We start from the raw sequence: 24,927 nt of genomic DNA, 5'->3' as shown, positions 1-24,927 counted from the left end.
TATAAATTATTAATTATGAATGTACGTGGTGTGACAGAACCACTAGGGGGTGTGCCAGCCACCCAACCCGACACAGACAGACACAGGAGGCACACTTATAAAACACAAGTTATTTTTATTTTTCTTCACCTCATGGGAAATGCTTTCCTTGTTTCCCACAGATACAAGACATTCCTAATACACAAGCACAATGTTCCTCTTTTCCTTCTTTATCTCCACCACTTCTCTCTGACAAGCTTCGTCCTCTACCACCCAACTCTGGCTCCTGGAATAGTGTCTGATGGTCCGTTATATATAGGTCACCGGGAAGTGCTCCAGGTGCTCGTTCACCTACTTCTGGCAGCACTTCCAGGTGTGGTGGAAGAACCGCCCACAGGGCTCAGGAATAGTTGCAGCACAACCTAGTGGCGCCCCCGGATACCAACAGTGCTGTAACGAACTCCAATTCCCATGAAGCCCTGCGTTCCGGGGGAGGTGATACTCTGTGCACACTTGTTCCTCCGGTCCTTCCAAGGCAGAGGTGTCCAAGCTGGGCAAGGGCTTCGGCCATCTATGACAGAAGGTAAATTGAAAAGTAACGGCAATTTGAAAATTATGTGGTACCCACAATGGGATATATATATATATATATATATATATATATATATATATATATATATATATATATATATATATATATATATATATATATATATATATAGATATATAGAGATATATAGATATATATATATATATATATATAGAGATATATATATATATATATAGAGATATATATATATATATAGAGATATATATAGAGAGAGAGAGATACACACATATATATATTTTTTTTATATACATATATTTATTTATACATACTGTATATCTTTAAATATCTTAGATATATAAACGTCTACTTGTGGAAGTGTGTCTGTCTGTCTGGCCCGAAAGTGAGAGGTGGAGTCGGAAAAACGGGCTCCACCTCCGAGGAAACAGAAACTCGCTTAAGCAAATGCAGAAGCAATCCGAGGACGTCAGCAAAATGAACCCTTCTAGGAGAGAGATTCCCAGAGTAGTTCCTTTCAATTACCTGACATTTCTGCATTTCAGTTTTTTTTTTCCTGACGATTTCAATAGTTTCTAGGACAAGGTATATGTGTATATACAGTGGTGCGAGCATAATTCGTTCCTGAAACATGCTTGTAATCCAAAGCACTCGTATATCAAAGCGAATTTCCCCATAAGAAATAATGGAAATTTCAGGTGATCCGTTCCACAACCCAATAATATTCATATAAAAATGATTAATACAAAATATAAAGTAAAATACATAAAACAAATTAACGGGCATTTTACCTTTGAAAAGAATTGTGGCTGGGGTAAGAGAGACGAGAGAGAGGAGAGGAGGAGGAGAAGGGTTATTGTGTAGGACGACTTTCACTATAACTAACTATAACTAACGGAATCACTGATGTCTGTTGGATCACTGGAATCTTTTTCTTTTTTGGCGACTTTTAACAAGGAACCTCTCCAATGACAGTTGCTTTTGCCTCCTTTTGAGCATTTCTTAGAAATGTGACATTGCATTGTCGTTGAACAGATTCATTGCTCACACACAAAATAAAAAATGTTTTACGCACACATACTATAGTAAACAGTACACACTTGTACGGATGTTGACTATATGAGTGAGGCATGCAGACTGAGACTGAGCATGGGAGGTGAATACCCACAATCCCGCTGAGAGAGAACCACCATCGGCTCAGCTGTGATCACGTGACGCTCGGCAGGCAAAGCGTTTGCGTACTACTCGTATTGCAAGACTTCGCTCATTTATCAAGTTAAAATTTATTACAAATTTTTGCTCATCTTGAAAAACACTCACAGACCAAGTTACTCGCAATTGAAGGTTTTTTACTGTGTGTGTGTGTGTATATATAAATCAAGAAAACACATTGAATGAGGAGGTGTGTCCAAACTTTTAGCCTGTACTGTATATATAGGCCTGATTTCTGCAGAGATGGTTGTCTTTCTGGAAGGTTCTCCTCTCTCCACAGAGGACCTCTGGAGCTCTGACAGAGTGACCATCGGGTTCTTGGTCACCTCCCTGACGAAGGCCCTTCTCCCCTCATCGCTCAGTTTAGATGGCTGGCCAACTCTAGGAAGAGTCCTGATGGTTTCGAACTTCTTCCACTTACGGATGATGGAGGCCACTGTGCTCATTGGGACCTTCAAAGCAGCAGAAATTTTTCTGTAACCTTCCCCAGATTTGTGCCTCGAGACAATCCTGTTTCAGAGGTCTACAGACAATTCCTTTGACTTCATGCTTGGTTTGTGCTCTGACATGAACTGTCAACTGTGGGACCTTCTATAGACAGGTGTGTGCCTTTCCAAATCATGTCCCATCAACTGAATTGACCACAGGTGGACTCCAATGAAGCTGCAGAAACATCTCAAGGATGATCAGGAGAGACAGGATGCACCTGAGCTCAATTTGGAGCTTCATGGCAAAGGCTGTGAATACTTATGTACATGTGCTTTCTCACTTAATAAATTTGCAAAAACCTCAAGTAAACTTTCTTCATGCTGTCCTTATGGGGTGTTGTGTGTAGAATTCTGAGGATAAAAATGATTTAATCAATTTTGGAATAAGGCTGTAACATAACAAAATGTGGAAAAAGTGATGTGCTGTGAATACTTTCCGGATGCCCTGTGTATGTATGTATGTATATATATATATATATATATATATATATATATATATATATATATATATATATATATATATACTGTAGATATAAAAATAGATGTTGACCTACATTGTACATGGCTTTCCCTAAGGAAGAAATGTTCAGGTTATTACCACATAGTTAACTATCCCCTTTAACATTTTAAGCAGCTAAAAGGACATGGTAACCCTGCCTTGCACAGAAGAGAAATCTTTAAAACATTGAAATCATTTCTGGTGTAGCAATTTAGATTTTAAGAAGAGGCCAAAATGATCAATTCTTGAACATGAATGTGCATTGCCCTTATTCAGAGTTAGGAGTTTTGTCAGTTTTTGATGTACAATGCCCACCACAATTTTTAGGAAAGACACATTTTCTCCTTGATTCCACAGTTTAAATTTACAAATCAAACAGTTCAGACACCGTGATTAAAGTACACATTGCAGACTTTCATTTGAGGGGATATACGTAAATTTTGGTCACACAATGCAGAAATTACAACACTTTTTTTTTTTTTTTTCTTGGTCCTCTACCCATTTCAGAGCACCATAGAAAGCAAAGTCTGGAGATGAAAAGGAACTGCCCGAGATCCAAAGCAGACCACCTAATCTGTCAAACATGGTGACACTGGGGGTGTTATGGTTTGGGCAGGTATGGCTGCTACAGGTCCTGGCACACTTCTCTCCATTAATGACAGAACTTCTGACAGCAGACACACAATGAATTGTGAGGTGTGTAGAAACTTCTGACCTGCTCGAGTTCCAGTAAAGGTCTCCAAATGTACTGGACTGTGCTTCATTCTACAAAAAGATAATGTGCCCAACAGACTGCTGAAGCCACACAAAGCTAAAAAATGGAGAACTCTTGAATGGCTAAGCCAGTCACCTGATTGAAATCCAATTGAGCAGGACTTCCATATGCTGAAGATAAACCTTAAGGAGACAGGCCCCGCCAAAACAAGCAGGAGCAGAAGATGGCTTCCATTAGAGGCTTGGCAGAGCATCACCAGAGAAGACCCTAAGCGCCTGGTGACATCAATGAATCACAGACTTCAAGCAGTCATTACATTCTGGGATATGCGACAAAGAACAAATATGACGACTGCTTTAATAGACCTGCCATTGTTGTGCCCCAAACATTATGGGACCAAAGTGTTACGAAAATGCATGCGAATCCCCTTAAATGAAAGTCTGTAATGTGCACTTTAATCACGATGTCTGAACAATTTGATTATTAATTTTAAACTGTGGAGCAGAGGTGCAAATCAAGGAGAAATGTGTTCTTGTCCCAAACATTATGGAGGGTACAGTAGATTAAGGTACCCTGATTTTCATTGTAAGCCGCTAAACTGCACCCACCAGACACACTCTTACCAACTGTGAACTGGTGCTGTAGGAGCATATTTAAAATCAAATAATTTTATTTGTCTTAATAGTCGGAAGGGTTTGTTTTTCTTGTATAACATGATTTTCTCTTTTTTTTTGCAGTGCAAAGGGAAAAAAACACTCTTTGTTCAGCTGGTTTTGGACAATATTTGGAGTCTGTATGAAGCTGTTGTAATCAAAAGGTAAAGATACGCTACAGTTTTTTAATATTTCTTAGTATTCTCCATTCATTGTATTCTGACTTTTGTCGATCTGCATTTAACTCAGCTCTTGCCTAAATACTTCTGTAATAATGTCCATCAAAAGGCGCCCTTCTGAATTATACATCTAAGATATACGGATGTCTGAGGTAGTGTTGAATTGGTTCTTAAACAGTATCGGTACCAGCTTTTGGACCTTGGTACAGAAGCAAACAATGGATAACGAACCCCCCGTCTCACTCCAGCCTCACCATACTTTGCTGCACTCCATGTTTCACCTTTGAAGTCCACCGTGTCAACGTGGGTGGATGTGGTATCCCCTGTGGAGTCTCCAGCTTCTTGAGGTGTCTTTGGGACCCCCGTGGAGTCTCTGGTACTTTGCACTTTCCACTTTGAGTCTTTTGTGCGTTTTTGGGGTTCCTGTAAAGGCTAAAGTGCGTCGGAGAGCAGAAGAATGAAAAGCTGAGCACAAGGTCTTTTAAGGCTACCATTTAATTCCAGTACTGAAAGTACCAAACTACTGGTACCGTACCATTTTAAAAAATTGTGGTTTTCAGTATGTTTTCAGTACTGGTATATCGTGCGCCTATAATCTGCAGTTCTGTGAACTGTAACATGTCCTCCTCAGCCATTCACATTAAATTGAATTTAGTTGTGTTATTTATTATTTTGGTCATTCATTCCTTTAGCTCTCCACAAACCTGAATTGGAACTTAGCAGTTTCAGAAATGGATGAATATTTAGCAATTTTTGCCATCATGGAGAATAACCAAATAACACAAGACAGGTTGAAGTGTTGGGGTCTCTTCAAGAACCCTATTTTAATATCAGTAATGCTGATAAGGTACAAACAAAGAAAATGTAATGAAAATGAGAAGTGGAATTCAGATATGGTTCATTGACCTGTTAAATTCCAGGGCATCTGTAGGCAGGTGTGGCTTCAGTAGATTTACGGCCAACAGTGAATACCGACTTCCTGCCGTCTCGTTGGTGCTATAGGACTGGAAGGGGCGGGGTTTCTGTGATGATCAGGAAGTGCGATCATTAGTCTTCTATGAGCTCCGCCTCCATTCTCGGGCAGTATGAGGACGAGAGGTCACTGTCTGTGCTTCACAAAAACTCATCCCTGGTTTGTTCTCCTGTACGAAGCCCCCAACACACTCCCATACTGCACGTGCGTGACCCCCATATGAAATAAAACAAACACACGCCGAGACTATAAAATGTAATAGTTTGTTATTTTCTGATTTAATTTTATTCATTCTTGTTTTTCAATTTTCATTTAAATGTATATTTTCACACTCAGGATTAAGTGAGCTTAGAAAGTGGTATGATATTTATCTTTTCAAACAGTTATTTAGTATTAGTGGTGACATTTTTGTGATTTCTGACTGTCTGCTGCAGAATCAGAGGTTCATTTCTCAGTTAGTGGCACTCGGCACAACGCTTTTGTATTCTTTAATTTGTATAGCTGGCTATTTCAGCATTATGAAGTTACTAAATAAAATTAGTACTGGACTGTATGACCAAAATCCTATATCACGGTATTGTTCAAAATTATACCGGTTTCGCGTACGCACTGCGCCACCGTGCCGTCCTCAGTCAGCATTTGTTTCGTTTTTACATGTGTTTATTATTTTCTCTAGAGCGAAATAATTCTACTTCTATTTATAAGGTGAAGTCTGGAAGTTAATAAACATTAACATTAATTAGAATAATTAAAAATCAACAGAAAGAATGTAACATATGTTATGCTGCTTAACAACAGAATGAAAGATAAATTCACAAATAAGGAAGTGTCAACAGGCCATATAGCGGAGGATTTGACCAGATAACTTGAACTTGAGGTTCCCGTCTGTAAAATTCGGTACTTGCTTATAAAAAAGCTCCTCAGATAGCCAAAGGTCTGACATAGCAGCCTGTTATTATTTAAAGAAATCCTCCACCCAAACATTGTTATTTACCCCATGTGGTTTCTATTGATGACCAAGGAAAACGGATTAATCTCAGGTTTTCGCAGATAACAAGCATTCTCATACTGTAGGCATATATGGAGACTAACACTTGGTCACAGTAAATGATATCAAAGTGTCCTTGAAGTAAAGATCTCACGTTTCTTGGGTCATGCAGTACACATGTCTGTTAACCCTTAATCTGCCACATACTTTGGGTTTAATACACCCCCAGATGCCAAATACTTTTTTGCTGCACTTTTTAACGAAACCTCGCAATTCACCAAGAAAAGCTGAAATTTTAATCAAACCTATATTTTTTTTCATGCAAAGAGCATTACAATTACTGCAATGCTGATCATTTTACACTCTACCAATGAACTGTAAAAACTATAAACAAAAACTACCACAACAATCTATTATGATATGTACAAGGTGCAACTAACGCCACTGATGAAATTCAGTAAATGACCAAGTCAACTGCGCTTGAACTGGCTGCAAGCAAACACTCAGAGGTAAGCGCTGATGCCTGCAGGCTTGTCTAGTGCAGCGGCTGAATCCCAGGGACAGTGATGCCGATTCACTAGGGGTCTGGCTGCTCAACGAATGTACGGCACTGACTGGTCAGCTCCGGCGTGCTGGCAAATTACACTGGGATCCAACTATAGCCGGTTGCGGCAGTTTCAGGGTTAAATACAGACTTCTGGGAAATAGGAGCAGCGCATACAAAGGAAACCCATCCACACGGGGCTAAGCTTTCTGATTTGAAGACCTGCCTCTCCTCCACATTCCTTCATCAAGAGTTCTGTCTTCAGTCCAACAGCTCGTAGTGTTTTGGTTGTCTCTACGTTCACGATAAAGTATGTTGTGAGCAAAAACGTTGGTTGTAATTTTAATTTTTGAACCAGGGAGCCTTGTATAGCGTCGTCGTCAATGAATAATATCTGAAGGTATTTTATAATGCAAGCATTAATTACATCAACTATAAGATCATTTGATAACATCAGTAATTAGAAGGAAACAAATGTAATGCTGACGTCAAGTAAGGGTAAACAGACAGTGCCAGTTTGACTTGATTAGATTCGATTAGATTTGATAAGCTTTATTAATCCCACAGGGAAGTTCAGATGTGCACAGCAGAAGAAACATAAAAAAGCAAAGATAGAGGCTGACAGGACAGATAACACAGCCAATCAATCAATCAATAAACATAAACTTAACGACTACATAGAGAGGAAGCATTGAATTCTGTGATAGCAGACAAGCCTGTGGCTAAAAGTGCTCCAAGAGAGTGCCACCTGCAGGGGCATGGAAGGAATCTTTCAAAGTGGCTTCCAATTTTACCATCATCTTCCTTTCCTCAACAGCTTCTGGTGTGTTCAGGGTTCGCCTTGTGATGGAACAGGCTCTTCCTGATAGGTTTGTTCAGGCAGTGTGGTTGTTTGGAGCTCAAGTTGCTTCTGCAGGAGACCCATAGGGTTGAACGCCACACTGGCTACTATGGTCTGGTAGAACATTTCCAGAAGTTTGCTGCCCACCTCAGAAAGCCTGAGAGTCTCCTTAGGGAGTCCAGTCTGCTCTGACCCTTCTTGTCCAGCACCCACTGTATTGTTAGACTAGTCAAGTTTGTTGTTTATGTGTACCATACCCCAAGGTACTTGTAGCTCTGCACCACTGATTGGTCACTGGGCTCAGTGGCTCCTTGGCAGGCCAGAAGTCCATTACCAGCTCTTTTGTGTCTCATGGGCTCCTTGACATGTCGGAAGTCCATCACCAGCTCTTTTGAGTTGCAGGGTCTCCTTGACATGTTGGAAGTCCAACACCAGCTCTTGTGTTCCCAGGGGCTCCTTGACACACCTAAAGTTCACCAGCTCTTGTGTTCCCAGGGGCTCCTTGACACACCTAAAGTTCACCAGCTCTTGTGTTCCCAGGGGCTCCTTGACACACCTAAAGTTCACCACCAGCTCTTTTGTTTTGCTGGTGTTGAGTTTCAGGTTGTTGTCTTTGCACCACTAGACAGAGTCCTCCACCGCTTTCTGACTACAGTATGATGGATGAGTCATCTGAAAATTTGTGTAGATGTCAAGTGCTGAAAGTCGGTCTTGTGGAGGGTGAACAAGAATGGAGACATGAGATGACAGCACTTAAGAATGAGGATCAGTGCTGCTATTACACTTCCTGTTACTTCCCCTCCGTGAGTCATAATGGAGATTGTGGGGGTAGCTTACATGGGCGTGTCCAAAAAAAGCCTCAAGTTGATCCCATGACTTATTACTTCCTTCACTGGCCTTCGTATCTTTTTCAAGTTTTTCTAAACCCCTACTGGTGACATCCCAGACACACCCACAACCTTCGACAGACATAATCTCCCCTCCTACAACATGTCCTTGGTATGTCCTTTGAGAGGTTCTCCCAGGGGGCGGTGCTCTCTCTTTTGCTGCACATGTGTGTTAATATTATGACTGTTAAAGAATGGATGAAGGGTGCTAAGGATAGAGCTGCCAGGTATGAGGAAAAGAGGAAGGCCTAAGAGGTTTATGGATGTGGGTGAGGGAGGACATTCAGGTGGTGGGGGTATTGGATCATAATTTGGAGGATAGGAAGATATGGAAAAGGATGATCTGCTGTGGTGACTCCTAATAGGAGCAGCCAACAGATAGATAGAGATAGATGGATAGATATCTAGTGTAGTAGGCAGGACTAGATAGATAGATAGTGTAGTAGGCAGGACTAGATAGATGGATAGATACTTTATTAATCCCCAAGGCGAAATTCACATACTCCAGCAGCAGCATACTGATAAAAACAATATTAATTAAAGAGCAATAAAAAAAGCAGTGCAAGTTTAAAAAATACAAGGTGGAGAGTGTGAGGCAGGTATAACAGTCTATAATCTTGTATAATGTTAACGTTTACCCCCTTGGGTGAAATTGAAGAGTCGCATAGTGTGGGGGAGGAACGATCTCCTCAGTCTGTCGGTGGAGCAGGACGGTGACAGCAGTCTGTCGCTGAAGCTGCTCCTCTGTCTGGAGATGATATGGTTAAAAATCCATGTCTACAAAAAGACAGAAAGATAAAGAAGATAAAGTCGTACACGGAGCTGCTGGAAGAAGGAGGAAATTTTGTGAACAGAAATCAAGTCAATGAAAGCAGCACAGGTTAACAAACCAAATATACATAAGAAAAACAAAAGATGGAGCATGAATTAATTCAAAAACAAGCTCATGAAAATAGCAATTATAATGCAGTGCTCTGTTTATTCAGCTGTGTTTAAAGGAATCGCACAAAAATCTTTAATGTAAAATTTTCAGAATGATGTATTTAAAATGAATTTAGCTTGTTATCATTTTTAATTAATCCTTGTTAAATCTCCATCGTTCACAGTTAAAATTACAAGGGCGTGGAGGCTGCTGTAATCGCCACATGTGTTCTTCTCCCAGCAGTGCCGGAATGTTTATAAATAGAAATTATTTACTCAGTGATACTTCAGCATTGGTCCAGCAGATGGCGTTATATCCATAAAATGGGGAAGCAAATGAAGCTTATGCTATAACTCGTCAAATGAATTCTGCAGCTTGTAGGTCTTTACAAAGCGCTGTCGCTTTTTTCCAAGTATGCCCTGCTTTTTAATTCAATATAAATTCTACCTGCTGTTTAGCAGGAGAAAACCTCCTTTGATTTTGTTAAATGTTTATTGTATTGTCAGTTGTAAACTTGTGCCCTATATCAGTGGGAGTCATCGTAATTATTCATCAGCCTCGTCTTATCAGTTGATCTTCTACACGAAGGCCTTCTATTTAAATGATTTTTGGCTATTATTACTCTACTTGACTTTCACCTCTTTCTTGTTGGTCATCCATAATATACTATGGATATGTTATGTAATGTCTTTACATTCGTTTTATTGATAATAAACTAACCTTCAGATTTATAATAGTTTTTTTTTTCTTTCTTGTCCAGAGACAAAGAGAAAGTTGAGAAAATTGTGAGTTCTTTGGGACTTAGAGTTTCGGATCGAGACTTGAGGCATACAGATCCCAAAGTGCTCCTCAACGCAATCTGTTCACAGTGGCTACCCGTTTCTCAAGCTGTGCTGAGTATCCTTTCATTATATACAGGTCGAGTGGCAAGCAGGATTGATATCCATGTACAAGATGTGTACTCTATGTATGCTATATATTTTTCTGTAGATGGATATTTAATACATATATGTATATATAATTATATACTCCTGTACATTTGTGTGTGGGTATATGTATATTTTTGATAAGAAATATGCTGTATATATTGTGGCCAGGTGCAGGAATGACAGATCTCACAAGGCAATCCAAGTGGAAGTTTAATCAACAAAAAAAGTCCAAGAAAGGATACGTGTCTTGGTGTCACATTTTAGTCAAATTAAAAAACAAAATGGGTTCGGCTGTCAGCCCTGAAATTAGTGGTTGTTTAACGGGAGCTCCATCTGGTGGGTTGCTCTGGTCGTAAAAGACGCCTCCTTCCAGGCAGCCAAATTTCTTATATTGTTTAAACTGGAAGGGGTGGGGCTGAATGCCCTCACGGGGTGGTTTCTCATCTTGGCAGGGAGAGAAGGAGAAGAAAATGTTAGCAGCCCCAGCGGGTAATTACATACCTTGATCGAGCCCATGAGGAGATTCACTGACGCTTATGTGTCACGTTATATACACATAGATAGTAGGCAAAAATAGGCTTACAGTTGTGAGTACACAAAACACAGTTTATTCTTGTTGTATTTATTAATTATTGTGTTGTTTTTTTATTATTTGTTTTCTCTAAGTTAGTAAAGCTATTGTAATAATTATAACCTGCATGTCTTTTTCCATATGAACGACTGTAACCCTACTTTTGCCCACCCGTGTGTGTGTGTGTGTGTGTGCGCGCGTGTGTGTGTGTTTATATGTATTAATTGTGTATATACTAGCCGTACCCCGTGGCTTCGCCCACATGGTAATAAACCAGGACAAACATTAAAAATCAATAGACGTTGGCACTGTATCTGATCGTGGTCAGCTCTGACAGAAAAGTGTTCCCCGCATGGGGAGAAGAGCACATGGCCGTGATATCTCTGGCAATCAGCAGCTACCCTCTAAAACACATGAAGCTCTGATCTCTCTCTCAAAAACGTCAAACGCTACTCCTTAATAATCTGTAGATGGTAATGTCTGCTGAACAAACAGGTACCGCTAGCTAAGCGGAGGCAAGGTGCACTCCAACACGTGGCGAGATGTAGAGCGACTCAAACGGAGGCTGGCGAGTGAACGAGGAAGCCCCCACCCCAGTTCTCTCGGCCCACAGCCACTCTGTTGGATTTGCTTAAATACATCGGTATGGCAAGCGAACTATGGTACTTAGCACAATAAGAGAAGTCGAAAATTAAGCGGAAAGTTCAAGCAAATTACAGAAAACAACCAGATCTAAATCCGTTAAGTAACTTTCTCGTGAAAAGCGGACAGACATACAGACATTGCGCTTGGAGTACAGAATTTTTAAAACCGTTTCTTAGAGAGCACCTAATGACCAAGGGTAACCTACATTCCAAATTTCAAGTCCCAAGTCCTCATGTGATGAGTGAGTCAGTGGTATTTGGCTTTTATTATATATATATATATATATATATATATATATATACACACTGTGGCGCGCCGGATACAGACAGGCGGACATGTTGTAACTCAACCACCACACGTTTATTTACACAACTATTTACAACAATATGGTCACCCAGTCTAAAATAGTGCACAAAACCCCAAACAAAGTCCTGGCCACAAATGCCTTTCTTCGGGCCCCTTTTAAACAGTCCCCGGATGAGCCCCAGGTGTTCCCGGCATTCCTCTTCTGGCCATGCCCCAGTTACGCCACACCAGGATTGGGGCGCCTCCTGGCGGTGACCACGGGCCCCCAGAGCAACCAGGAAGACGGCCCCCACGTGATCCAGGGTGGGCTCTGACCCTCTTCCGGTCCCTCACGGCATCCCGGCCGGGTCGTTGCTCCTGGCATCCCTGACAGTATATATATATATATATATATATATATATATATACTGTACTATATATATATATATATATATATATATATATATATATATATATATATATATATATATATACTGTCCCTATATATATATCAGTAACGATGAACAGTAACAGTGAATACGCTTAACTTGAGCATTACTAGCTTTCACTCTCTTTCTCTGTACGTTTATCATTCGTTTGCTCAGAGGTTGATGCGCTTGCTGCTTCCTGAGCAGCTCTTCTTTTCTCCACCCTAGCGGCCCGCTACTTCTCTTCTTTCGTTGGCATCTTTTCGCGTTAAAACTGATTAAGTTAGTTTTTGTGTTGCAGTTACTTAGTACGATTTCTTTAATTTTTCACTTAAGATTACATATATATATAATTTTGTTCAGTCCTGGCCAGGATGCCAGTCCATGTGTGCCGCCCATTACATCATCTGTAAGGTGCATGGAATGCGATGCTTTGGACCTCTCAAACAGAAAGGACGCTCATCTGTCTGATGTCTCATGTTGTACATACCACAACAAAATGGAAAAAAAAGGAGCCAAAAACTCCGCTTAACTCGCTGTACCTGAAAAACATTTGAAGCGAACCAGCTGTGCCATGCAGTACATTATTATCAGTCAGAAAGGAGAGAGCTCTTAATACTTTAGAAAGTCATCATAGAGTCGTGTAATAATTTGTCATGTCCTTCGGTTACTAGTCGTGTAGTCTGACCTGCGCTGGTGACGAGATCAGTTATCACAGTTGTCAAGTTTAGCCTCCCCTCTGACTAGGAGGTGTATAATGTGCCTCTAGCTTTAAGTTAGTTGACCATTTCACACTGTACCCTGTGTGAGTATAGGCGTGAAGGAGAATGCCTGGCCACAGCGGTGGGCTGGCATTCTGTCCACTACTGCTGGAGTGAGCCTTGGCCCTATTTAACTAATTTAAGTGGGTACGCGGGCCAGCAGCTAATAATTCTTTAATGGAACTGCTTGTCAGATTTGCTCTGCACACCTGTTCCTTGAATTAGGACATTCTCACAGTGGGGTTTCTTCAGAATATCTGATTGCATGTTTCATGTTCTGAGATCCACGTCTCTCTTGAAGTCATTTACGACATGTGAAGCCCATTTTGAATTTATATAGGACTCTTCACACAGATATCTGCTCCTCAGAAATTTTATTTACTAATTTACTTTTTATTTTAACTTGGCGTCACACTGTTGTAAATGACCTCAAAAGAGACATGGAACTCAAAACACTAAATATCTAATCAGTAATTATAAGTAATAAAAAAATCTATTAGAAACAAGGCATTTGAGGCCAAGTCAAGTGTCTAAAATTGCAACAAGTAGTAAAATAACTGCAAATCTTTCTTAGAAGGTGAAACCAAAAAAAATAAATAAATAAACTGCCTTTGTTTTAAGCAAGGGATAGATTTACAGGCGAAATTTAGTTTCTGAATATCGGATTACATAAGGAAACATTAAACCGCCAGGAGCAAATCTGGCCACCCATAGTGATGAAAAAGCTTAATTTTAGGAGACAACATTCTGGATATCTTCACAATTGGATGTATTTCCATCTTCCATTTTAGCAAAAAAGCTATTATTTTATATTTTATTGTTACCTGTTATCCTTAATTTTGGCAAAACAGCTATGGTATGTGATAAACTTCCTAGCCCACTAGATATGTCAGAGGAAAGAGTGGAAAGATTAATGTGTGTTGGCGCACAAAGGTTCGATTCCCTGCCATGCCAGACTCAGGAGCTTAAAAAGGGTAAGTGAGTGGAATTATTTAACTTGAGTTTTACACATAAAGATGCGAGTCAAGAGACAAGGTGATTTCAGAGCCAGTGATACAAGGATAAGAAAGCAATGTTCAAGCAGCTCACTTGGAGCTTAATGTTAAAATGGGCTTTACCTGGTTCTGTGTATTTTTAAAAGCTATTATATATGGATGTGGGCATGCGTGTGTGCATATATATATGTGTGTGTGTATATACGTGTATATATAATATATAAATATAATATACACACACACACACAGTGGTACCTTGGTATACGTCTGCCCTGTAATAAGTCCAACTTGGTATGCATCGACACAAAAAATTTTGCTTGGTATACGACATTTGTTTGAAATACGACTTGCGTTCTACCCTTATTTACCTCTCTCGAGACAAAGCCACGACTGCCCACGAGCGTCAGTGTGCCAGTTGCTAGCATTCAGTGAACAACCCGCGCTATAACTCTCTGTGAATTTTCACGTGTGTGGTATAGCGGGTCCACAGCTCCTGTTAAAGCCCAGTTTTAAAATAAATAATCACCGTGCTCACGTGGTGATACATATATATATATATATATATATATATATATATATATATATATATATATATATATATATATATATATATATATATATATATATATATATATATATATATATATATATATACATCCATCCATCCATCCATCCATTTCCTTACCCGCTGAATCCGAATAGGGTCACGGGGGGTCTGCCGGAGCCAATCTATACATATACATATATATATATATACATATACACATGTGTATACATATATGTGTATATATACATATATATATATATATATATATGTATATATATATATATATATATATATATATATATATATATATATATATATATATATATATATATATATATATATATATATATATATATATATATATATATGCGCGTGCATTGTTGCAGTGTTACTTTTCTTGGTTGTTTATTAATTTTTCAAATGTTCACTTTTTTCCCTGTGCTTAAAACTCATTAAAAAATGTGTTTTTAGCAAGCGGGTCGTAAGGCTATAGCGCAAACTCTTCCAGTCTTATTTTTCTCTGTTGTTCAAGGTTTTCTTAGTGTTATTCAATGTTTTTACATTTAGTTTACTATTACACTGTGCATTCAGTGGTATAATTAACTATATTTGTGCTTAAAAACGTAAAAAAAATATATATTTACATACAGTTCATACGGTCTGCAATGGATTTTTGGATTTACATACAATCCTATGGGGGGGAAATTACTTCGGTTCATGACCAAATCGGGTTAGAACCAGAGTTTTGGAACGAATTATGGTCGTGAGCCAAGGTTCCACTGTATTACTGTCATACAAAATTACAAGCATTTTACGGAAATACAAACCAGTATTACTGAGAGAGAAAATTAAAGGCACACAATACAGTGACGCATATTACAGTTACATACAAGGTCCCTTGCCATTTAATAGACTGTTCCTACTAATGTTTATGCACTACTGTTCTAGCGCCCGTTATTGTAACGGGATTAATGTCTAGTGTATATATAGTGTATGTATGTATAAGTATGAGGCACCACTGTATTTACTTCAAATGTTGAAGTTCCCTTCTTGTAGTTATGGTAGCTCCTCAGAGCTCAGTGCTTTGCTTGACAGACTAGATGTTCGCGCTCAGGCTCACAAAGAGAAGAGTTTGTCAGCTTTGGGTCTCCAAATTAAGAGCGACTCATAGCTTTTGGGCTTAGAGAGCAGTTTCAGAGGTTTTCAGTCATTTTGGAGAGTTCCTACTCCCCAAGAGAATCCTCCCCAGGGTGTTCAGGGAGAGTCCAGAGACTGTCCCACCAAGAGTATTTCATGATGGTACAGAGAGTTTTAAGGGAATGCATAGCTTCTCCCAGTTTCATTTGCAAAATCACAGTCTTCTTATAGGGGAGTTCTTCTGTCCATCCTACTTGTCATCCCTTAAATTAGAGGTCTTTGTCCTGCCTCGAGTCCCCAGGGGGAAATTTTGGCCTTTTACAGAAGCTCTTTAAATAAATAAATACATAAATAGATAAACAAATATATACACACTTACTTAAGGATGTCAGGTCACCTCATATTTACAGTTTTGTTATGTTGTTTTTGTTCTCACTATTTTCTGTCTAGAAATTGTTAATATAAGAATTTACAAAGTAGACAATATCTTTTAACCATAGGAATATTTGTTTGGAAATGATACTAATATGTTAATACATTTCTTATTAGCATTTATGGAATGTACAAGTGCAGATACAGCCCCAGTCATCATATTTGTCTCCAAGATGTTTGCTGTTGACTCCAAGGCCTTACCGCAAAACAAGCAAAGGTAAGCACCTTTTTGAAGAAAAGCAATCCAAAAATAGTTCCAGTATGTGTCTTTTATATTCCACCAAGTTTTACCATTCACAAATTCTACACCATCAACATTTTTAAATAAGTAAATCTATAATCAATAGCCTCATGGTGGTCCAAAAACTAAGGGCAATTTAGTCATGTGAAAGTAAGTTTCCCCATGCAATGTTATTCTATTTTTAACATGTTGTAAAAAGGACAAGGCAATAGACGTATAAAGGTTTTGGGATGGCCACCCCATAAACTGAAAAACTGCAGAGACAAAACAAACAGGTCTTTACAGAATGGAGTTCACAAGAAAACTAAACTAATGGGGTGAGTCTGGTTTATATATACCATATATACTCACGTTTAAGTTGGGTCTTGAAACCCGAAAAATCGATCATAAGGTCAGACCCCGCCTTATACGCCCGTTCAAAAATGCGACACTTAATTTTTATTTATTTATTTATTTATTTTTTACATCTTCTTGCCTCCTCCAATCTCACACCACTATCTCAGATGCATTGAATTTTGTTGCAGCAGTGCAGTTACCAATTTCTTTCACTACTTCGACAACGTTTAATTAAAACCAACTTCATATTTTCTTCTGATTGAACGCTGCATCGTAGATAAGGGATGGTTTTACAATAAAGGTGTATGAGAGTGTGAAATACAAAAAACACAAATCATTGCAAACATCACTTCAGAATAGTTTGGGTGGTCACGTAGGCACAATAAAGAGAGAGTGATAGGTTAGGAGCACACACTGATACAACGCATTGCTGCACCCACGTAGAAAAAAAGGCCTTGTGCTCCATGTTTACTCTCTGAGGTGGGCGTTAGCATATCATAATCTCTTGGACCAATAATGTGAGTTTTCCGCATTTGACGTATACTGTAGCGGGGCTACATAATAGTATATTCTATGTTTGTGCTGAGTGCGTTTTGTTTTGATCGTCCCGTTTTACTGTCCGTTATGTGCGCATCAGTGAATGTTGTCCCCGTAAGTGCAGAGGGTATGGATGATGAAGAGAGACGCAGCCACGAGATGGAAATCGCCCGTTTACACACCAGATACATCCGGGACATTTTACATTTAAAAAAGAGGAGCGAAGGTGAAAGAGGACAGTCGGGAGAGGAGAGAGAGAGAGAAAAAGGAGACAATTTCCCACCAATCTACAAACTCATCACTGCTATTTATTGCTTAATTCCACTGCCTGCTTTTTCATCCTCCAATTCTACATCATGACAGCCATAGCCGATAACCCCAGGGTTCGAATCCATTCCAACTACAGTGGAACCTCGGGTCACGAACGTCTCTGAACACGTACAAATCGGGTTACAACCAAAAAGTTCGCCAAACTTTTGCACCTGTTCACGACCACACAATCGGGAGACGAACATTTTAACCTCCACTTCTGTTTTTATGGGATTATTTATTTATTGAAGGATTCTGAAAGCACTGCACTTTATTTAATTTGGACTTTGTTTTTCATTGTTGTTTTGTTGATTTTAATAAAAGCACTTGGCACTTTTTGCACCATCTGATCGCTCCATTGTAGTGCCTCACTGTCATGCTCATCGGTAACATTACCGACAAATGACGGGTTTAAGGGCTCCCGGAAGCAAGATGGGTGCCTATTCACAGACTTTATCTCAAAACTATAATCTCCTCTCCAGCCACCTTCAGGCCAGAACTCGACTCCTGCAAGGTTAGTTTTCTTGGTTGTTTATGGTTAGTTTTTGTATAAATTTACGGATTTTTCAAATGTTCATTTTTTTCCCTGTGCTTTAAACTCATTAAAAATAAGTGTTTACAGCGAGTGGTTCGTAAGTTTGTAGTGTAAACTCCTGCAAGGTTAGTTTTCTCTGTTCAAGGTTTTCTCAGTGTTATTCAATGTTTTTACATTTAGTTTACTATTACACTGTGCATTCTATGGTATAATTAACTATTTTTGTGCTTAAAAATCTTTAAAAAATATTTATATATTTACATACAGTTTGTGCGGTCTGGAACGGATTAACTGTATTTGCATACGATCCTATGGGGGAAATTGCTTCGGGTCACGACCAAATCGGGTTGCGACCAGAGTTTTGGAATGAATTACGGTCGTGACCCGAGGTTCCACTGTATTGCCAGGACGTTTACGGTGAGGTTGTTTTGTTGTCGCGAGGAAACACAATATCAACACAGCCAGTTTTCAATACCGCAGAACTTTATTTTGGGACACATTTATCACTACATTTTCAATTGCTGAATTTATCCAATCTGTGTACTGTATTTGTGTTGTGTGCTTTTGTTTATTGTTTAGGGGCAAAGGAGGGTTTAATGTAAATATTTGCATATTCGTGTTTCTTATAATAATTAGTCACTGGTGATTTTGGGATAAGTGGTGGTTTGGGTGCACATATATATTTATTATTGAATATTTGTCTGTCTTTTCATTTTTTCAATATATCAGCGTTTAATTTTACATATCTGTTTACTGTTTCTGATTATTTTGTTGTGTTGGGAAAAAATAAGACAACCTATAAGGAGTATGGCTTGTTATTGGAGCAAGAAACCTAAGGTAATCCAAGGAATAAGTCTTGGTAGTGTAGTGGCCGGTCTGGGTAAGGGGTCAGCCGTTACAATCCGACCGACATCATAAATTATACTGTAAAATCAAGTCCCGACTTATCCGCGGGTATATATGGTATATAATATGGACGAAACAGGAAAAGGTGGGATTAGAGAGGCTGGAACAGGAAATGTCTTCAGTAGGTGGGTTCTGTATACCGGAGGAGATGTCATCAGCGGGTGCTGGAAAATGACCTCATGGGCAGGTGCCGGAAAGGGACCTCATCATTGGGTGGACCAAAGGTGATGTCATTGGGAGGTACAGTCTTCACTTGGTCTGCAGAGGGACATAAAGAGAATCAGATGACGGTGCCAACCCCTGGTCCGACTGAGAAATGCCACTATTTAAGCCCAGGTGCATAAATTTAGGCACCCCAACTGAGATATGACATCAATACTTAGTTGAGCCTCCTTTTTCTAATCTAACAGTCTCTAGACGCCTCCTATAGCCTTTGATGAGTGTCTGGATTCTGGATGGAGGTATTGTTGACCATTCTTCATACACAATCTCTCCAGTTCAGTTCAATTTGATGGACAGCCTGCTTCAAATCATCCCATAGATTTTCGATGACATTCAAGTCAGGGGACTGTGACGGCCATTCCAGAACATTGTACTTCACCCTCTGCATGAATGTCTTTGTAGATTTCGAACTGTGTTTTGGGTCATCGTCTTGTTGGAATATCCAACCCCAGCGTAACTTCAACTTGGTGACTGATGTTTGAACATTATCCTGAAGAATTTGTTGATATTGGGTTGAATTCTTGCGACCCTCGGCTTTAACAAGGGCCCCAGTCCCTGAACTGGCTACGCAGCCTCACAGCATGATGGAATCTCCACCAAATCTGACAGTAGGTAGCAGGTGTTTTTCTTGGAATGCTGTGTTCTTCTTCCGCCATGCAAAGCGCTTTTTGTTCTGACCAAATAACTCTATTTTGTCTCATCAGTCTAAAGCACTTTGTTCCAAAATGAATCTGGTTTGTCTAAATGAGCATTGGCATACAACAAGCAACTCTGTTTGTGACATGAGTGCAGAAAGGGCGGCTTTCACATCACCCTGCCATACAGATGTTCTTTGTGCAAATTGCGCTGAATTGTAGAACAATGTACAGATCCACCATCTGCAGCGAGATGTTCTTGCAGGTCTTTGGAGGTGATCTGTGGGTTGTCTGTCACCATTCTCACAATCCTGCTCATATGCCACTCCTGTATTTTTCTTGGCCTGCCAGACCTGCTTTGGTTTAACAGTAACTGTGCCTGTGGCCTTCCATTTCCTGATTCCATTCCTCACAGTTGAAACTGACAGTTTAAACCTCGGAGATGGCTTTTTGCAACCTTCCCCTAAACCATGAGACTGAACAATCTTTGTTTTCAGATCTTTTGAGAGTTGCTTTGAGGATCCCATGCTGTCTGTCACTCTTCAGAGGCGAGTCAAAGGGAAGGAAGCACAACTTGCAATTGACCACCTTAAATATCTTGTACCACTCATGATTGGACACCCCTGTCTATGAAGTTCAAGGCTTAACGTGCTCATCCAACCAATTTGGTGTTGTAAGTGATCAGCATTGAGCAGTGACATGTGTTCAAATTAGCAAAATTACAAGCGGTACCCACATTTTTCACATTTAATTTTTAATTTCATACAACTAAATATTGCTTGACTAAAAATCTTTGTTCGGAAAACACCGCAGTACTCAGATGTTCCTAGGAAATGAAAGACATACCACTGTTATCTTTTTAGTTGAAAGGAAAGTCAATTACTATGCAGGCTGAGAGGGCTTCCCAAACTTTTTCATATGACTGTATATACGTCCCTTAATTACTTAATGATCTATGGTCTGTTGGCAATGGTGGAGATTAAAGTCAACCACAAAGTCACCATCATGGAGACCTTGGCCAATTATAGATATAGTATACTTTTTTTTTTTTTTGGTGCTGTGAGTGTCTTGAAATCAATTTTTGACAAAATAAACCCGTTAAAATGAACATTTCTTGCCAGTTTCCAGTCACCTACACTACTAATTGTCCAACAGCTTTTTCTATCATTGCTGTCTGTTTCGGCTCACACTGCTACAAATGTTATGAGATTTCCAAACATAAATGTAAAAAAAAAGGTCTCTTTTATAGTATGTATGCTCTCATGCACATTACAGTTTTGCTCTAATGTCCTGAACTAAAAGGACGTTTTTGTGCGATAAGATAGTTTTAACTTTATTCACCATGTTACTGCAGCACTCTGTGTCTCACAGCTCAACTTTAGCGCACCATTCAGTTACGTCCTTCTGTCGTCTCTTTGCCTGTCTGTCACTTTTTTTTTCTGACAATTCTTGTGTACGTATTTTTAGCCGTTTCCAGTGTTTCATATTTGTATGACAAGTGACAAGTCTACTGGCACATTAAGTATAATGTTGAACCCAGTAACATTGTAATTTATATTGTAATGTTTTCTCCACTATGCCACATTGCGCATATCATGTTAATGTGGTAATTGCAGCTGCATGGCCTCAGAAGTGTACACTACGGTTTAAGCCAGATTTACATTTATTTATCTGGCTGACGTCTTTATCCATGGTGACTTATAACACGGGTGGCATGGTGGAGCAGTGGATAGCACTGCTGCCTCGCAGTTAGGAGACCCGGGTTCGCTTCCCGGGTCCTCTCTTTGTGGAGTTTGCATGTTCTCCCCGTGTCTGCGTCAGTTTCCTCCCACAGTCCTAAATTGTGCCTGGTGTGTGTGTGTGTGTGTGTGTGTGTGTGTGCGCACGCCCTGCCCAGGATTTATTTCCTGCCTTGCGCCCTGTGTTGGCTGGGATTGGCTCCAGCAGATCCCCATGACCCTGTAGTTAGGATATAGCGGGTTGGATGAATGGATGGATGGACTTATAATGCTTACATTTCCAGTTGGAGCCCAGGGAGGTGAAGTGACTTGCTCGTGGTCATATATATATATATATATATATATATATATATATATATATATATATATATATATATATATATATATATATATATATATATATATATATTTTATTTTATATATTTTTTTTCATATATAATTTATGCACGCAGTACAACGTGCAGTGAAATGCTTAGTTGCTGAACTGTGCCTTGAGACAAATATAAAGGGACAATAGCATTATTAATAATAATATGTTTTTACTTTTATATAGTGTTTTTTTAGAGTGCTTTTACATAGTTAGTGGGGAGCCACTTCATCCACCACTAATGTGCACCATCCACCTGGATGATGCGACGGCAGCCATTTTGTACCGGACAGTAACTGTTGGGAGGTGAAGTGGTGAGAGATAGTTAGCCAATTAGAAACAGGGGGTGATTAGGGGGCCAGAATGACTAGGCTGAGGTGGGTAATTTAGCCTGGTCATCAGGATCCACCCTGCTCTTTATGAAGGGAGCTTTAATGACCACAGAGAAACAGGACATTGGTTTTACGTCTCGTCCGAAGGACAATGCCATTTTTACAGCACAGTGTCCTCGTCACTACACTGGGGACGTTGGGATCCACACAGGCTAGGTGCCACCTGCTGGCCACGCCAACACCTCTTCTGGCAGCAACCCCAGCTTTTCATAGATGGTCTCCCGTCCAAGTACTAGCCGGGCCTGAACAGGCCTACCTTCAGGTGGATGACCTCTTCTGAAGTGCAGGTGGCATGGCTACTGACAACTTGATGAATTCAAAACTCGTTAATGCTGTGAGTCATTTTGTTTTCCTTTTCTCTTATTGTTATCTTGCTGCTGCTATTTTAATTTATTCCTTTATTTTTGTTTATTTTTAATTCTGTATGACCGATTTTTACGTGATTCATTTTATTTATTTTATTTTTGATTGTACGGCACTTTTGTCAGCGTTGGCTTTTTTTATGTGCTTTATAAATACATTTTTGTTTTTGTTGATGTTGTACTTATCTTGCTGCTGCTATTTTAATTTATTCTGTTTTCCTTTATTTTTGCTTATTTTTAATTCTAAATGGCCAACTTTTACGTGATTCATTTTATTTATTTTATTTTTGATTGTACAGCACTTTTGTCAGCATTGGCTGTTTATCTTAAATGTGCTTTATAAATACATTTTTTGTTTTTGTTGTTGTTATACTCATCCCTCATATGCATCAAAAAACGGCTTGTCCAGCGATAATAACTTCTATAGGAATTGTTTAATTTCTCTCGGATTTTTGCAGTCTGCTCTGTTTAGTCATGGGACTGGGCCTATGATTTGCAAAATTCTTTGGACAAGTACTTTTTGAGATGTCTAATTTTTTAAACTACTGTACATATCTCACCAATCCTTCGGTCATTCCACTGGCTCCCTATTCACCTCTGTATTGAATACAAACCTTGTTTGCTCACTCACCAGTGTAGCAATGGAAATGCTCCACAGAACCTTAAGGAACTTCTTATATTAAAGTCCACTACAAGAAACCTTCGTCTTGCAAATACCTGTTGCCTTCGCCCCCCCCCACGACCAAACCTCGTACAATGGGTGGCCGAGCCTTTGCAGTTGCTGCTCCACAGATCTGGAATGCCCTACCAGAGAACCTGAGAACACAGCAAATTGTGGGCTGTTTTAAAAAAAACAGTTAAAGACTTTTCTATTTAGGAAGACATATTAACAGAATTGCCTCTAATTATCTTGTTGTGTCTTTGTTTAAAATTTTTATGTTATAATTAATTATTATTAGATAGATACTTTATTAATCCCAAGGGGAAATTCACATACATATTATTTTTATTGTTATTATTACTACCCGTCTATGATGGGGTTGAAATCTAAGTAATTAATGTAGACCTCAGGTGTTGGTGGCAGGATTGGCACTCCAGCCACCGTAAACAGAAAAAATAAATAAATAAAAAAACGTCATTCACATTGTTCCAGTGTGGTGCTGAGGTGTCACCCGCTGCACTGGGGTCCCAGTCCAGGGGGTTTGTTGTGTGGTGGGTAAGGCAACACGTTATCAGCACAAGCTCCCAACTGCATTAATATTTATTTGAATGTGTTTTGTATTGCATATAGTGGTACATTTTATTACTGTCAAAGTTTTTGATGCACCATCTGTTGAAATGACAAATGCAGTGCATATTCCTCTGTTATATGCCCATTGATATGGGATTCGTGAAAGCAGTGTTAAAGTTTGTGGTGCGCCATCTGTTGGAATGACACGTGCAATGCATTTTATTACTGGAAATGTTTGTGATGCACCACTATCCTTTTCGGGTTCTTGCAATATTTCGAGAGGTACGGGCTCCTCTTCTGTACATGACTGACAGAACATAGTAGGAAATGTGAGGTGACAACTGTTGCAAAATCATCTATGCCTTGTGCTAAGCTGTTTTCTCTCCTTTTTGATAATCCACACTTAGTGCTTTGTGTATATTGCTTTATCATTTCAGTAATCTCTGTCATTTTCTTTCTGTAAAAAGCATTTTCTCAGATCTATATTCAAGTTATTCTCCCAAACTCCACAATTTCATTTTAGGTAATTGCATACCAAACAGTTTTCAAAGCATGTGTTGTGTAACATTCTTGTTCCTTTTCGCTTTTTTCTTTTTTTGTTGGACACGTACTTACTAAATGAACATTGTTTATAATTCATTTCCATACTGTTGAACAAAGCACAGACTCGACAGTAATGTTCTTTCAGATGATTTTTCTATTGTAAGCTCCGTCTGCAGAAGCACATGCATTCAGAGACATTTGGCGATGCATCTGCGGTAGAAGAATATGATGCTTGTTTGCTGTTACCATAGCAACGATCAATGTAGGTCATCGTTTTTGATGTTGCATTTGCGAGCAAGATATAAAAACTTTTCATTGGGTTCTAAAATTAACTTTATGAATGATGTTAAAGGGGAATCTGAAGTATGATTGTCAGAGGAAGACGTTCGTGAGTAAT

General features: G+C 39.3%; 1 protein-coding gene across 2 annotated transcripts in view; it reads left to right on the top strand.

Moving 5' to 3' along the window:
* The window catches only part of efl1 (elongation factor like GTPase 1), a 203,804-nt gene that overhangs the window by 22,785 nt on the left and 156,092 nt on the right, over window positions 1-24,927 (top strand). For both annotated transcript variants that reach the window (XM_039772771.1, XM_039772770.1), the window contains exons 9-12: window positions 4,196-4,275; window positions 10,206-10,342; window positions 13,916-14,038; window positions 16,293-16,392. In XM_039772771.1, the coding sequence (XP_039628705.1) occupies window positions 4,196-4,275; window positions 10,206-10,342; window positions 13,916-14,038; window positions 16,293-16,392 (440 nt within the window). The remainder of the gene's footprint in view (window positions 1-4,195; window positions 4,276-10,205; window positions 10,343-13,915; window positions 14,039-16,292; window positions 16,393-24,927) is intronic.

This window comes from Polypterus senegalus, chromosome 12 (assembly GCF_016835505.1).
Source record: "Polypterus senegalus isolate Bchr_013 chromosome 12, ASM1683550v1, whole genome shotgun sequence".
Taxonomy (NCBI): Eukaryota; Metazoa; Chordata; class Cladistia; order Polypteriformes; family Polypteridae; genus Polypterus; species Polypterus senegalus.
The sequence above is the reverse complement of the archived record's forward strand: the minus strand, read 5'-3'. Positions and strand labels throughout refer to the sequence as shown.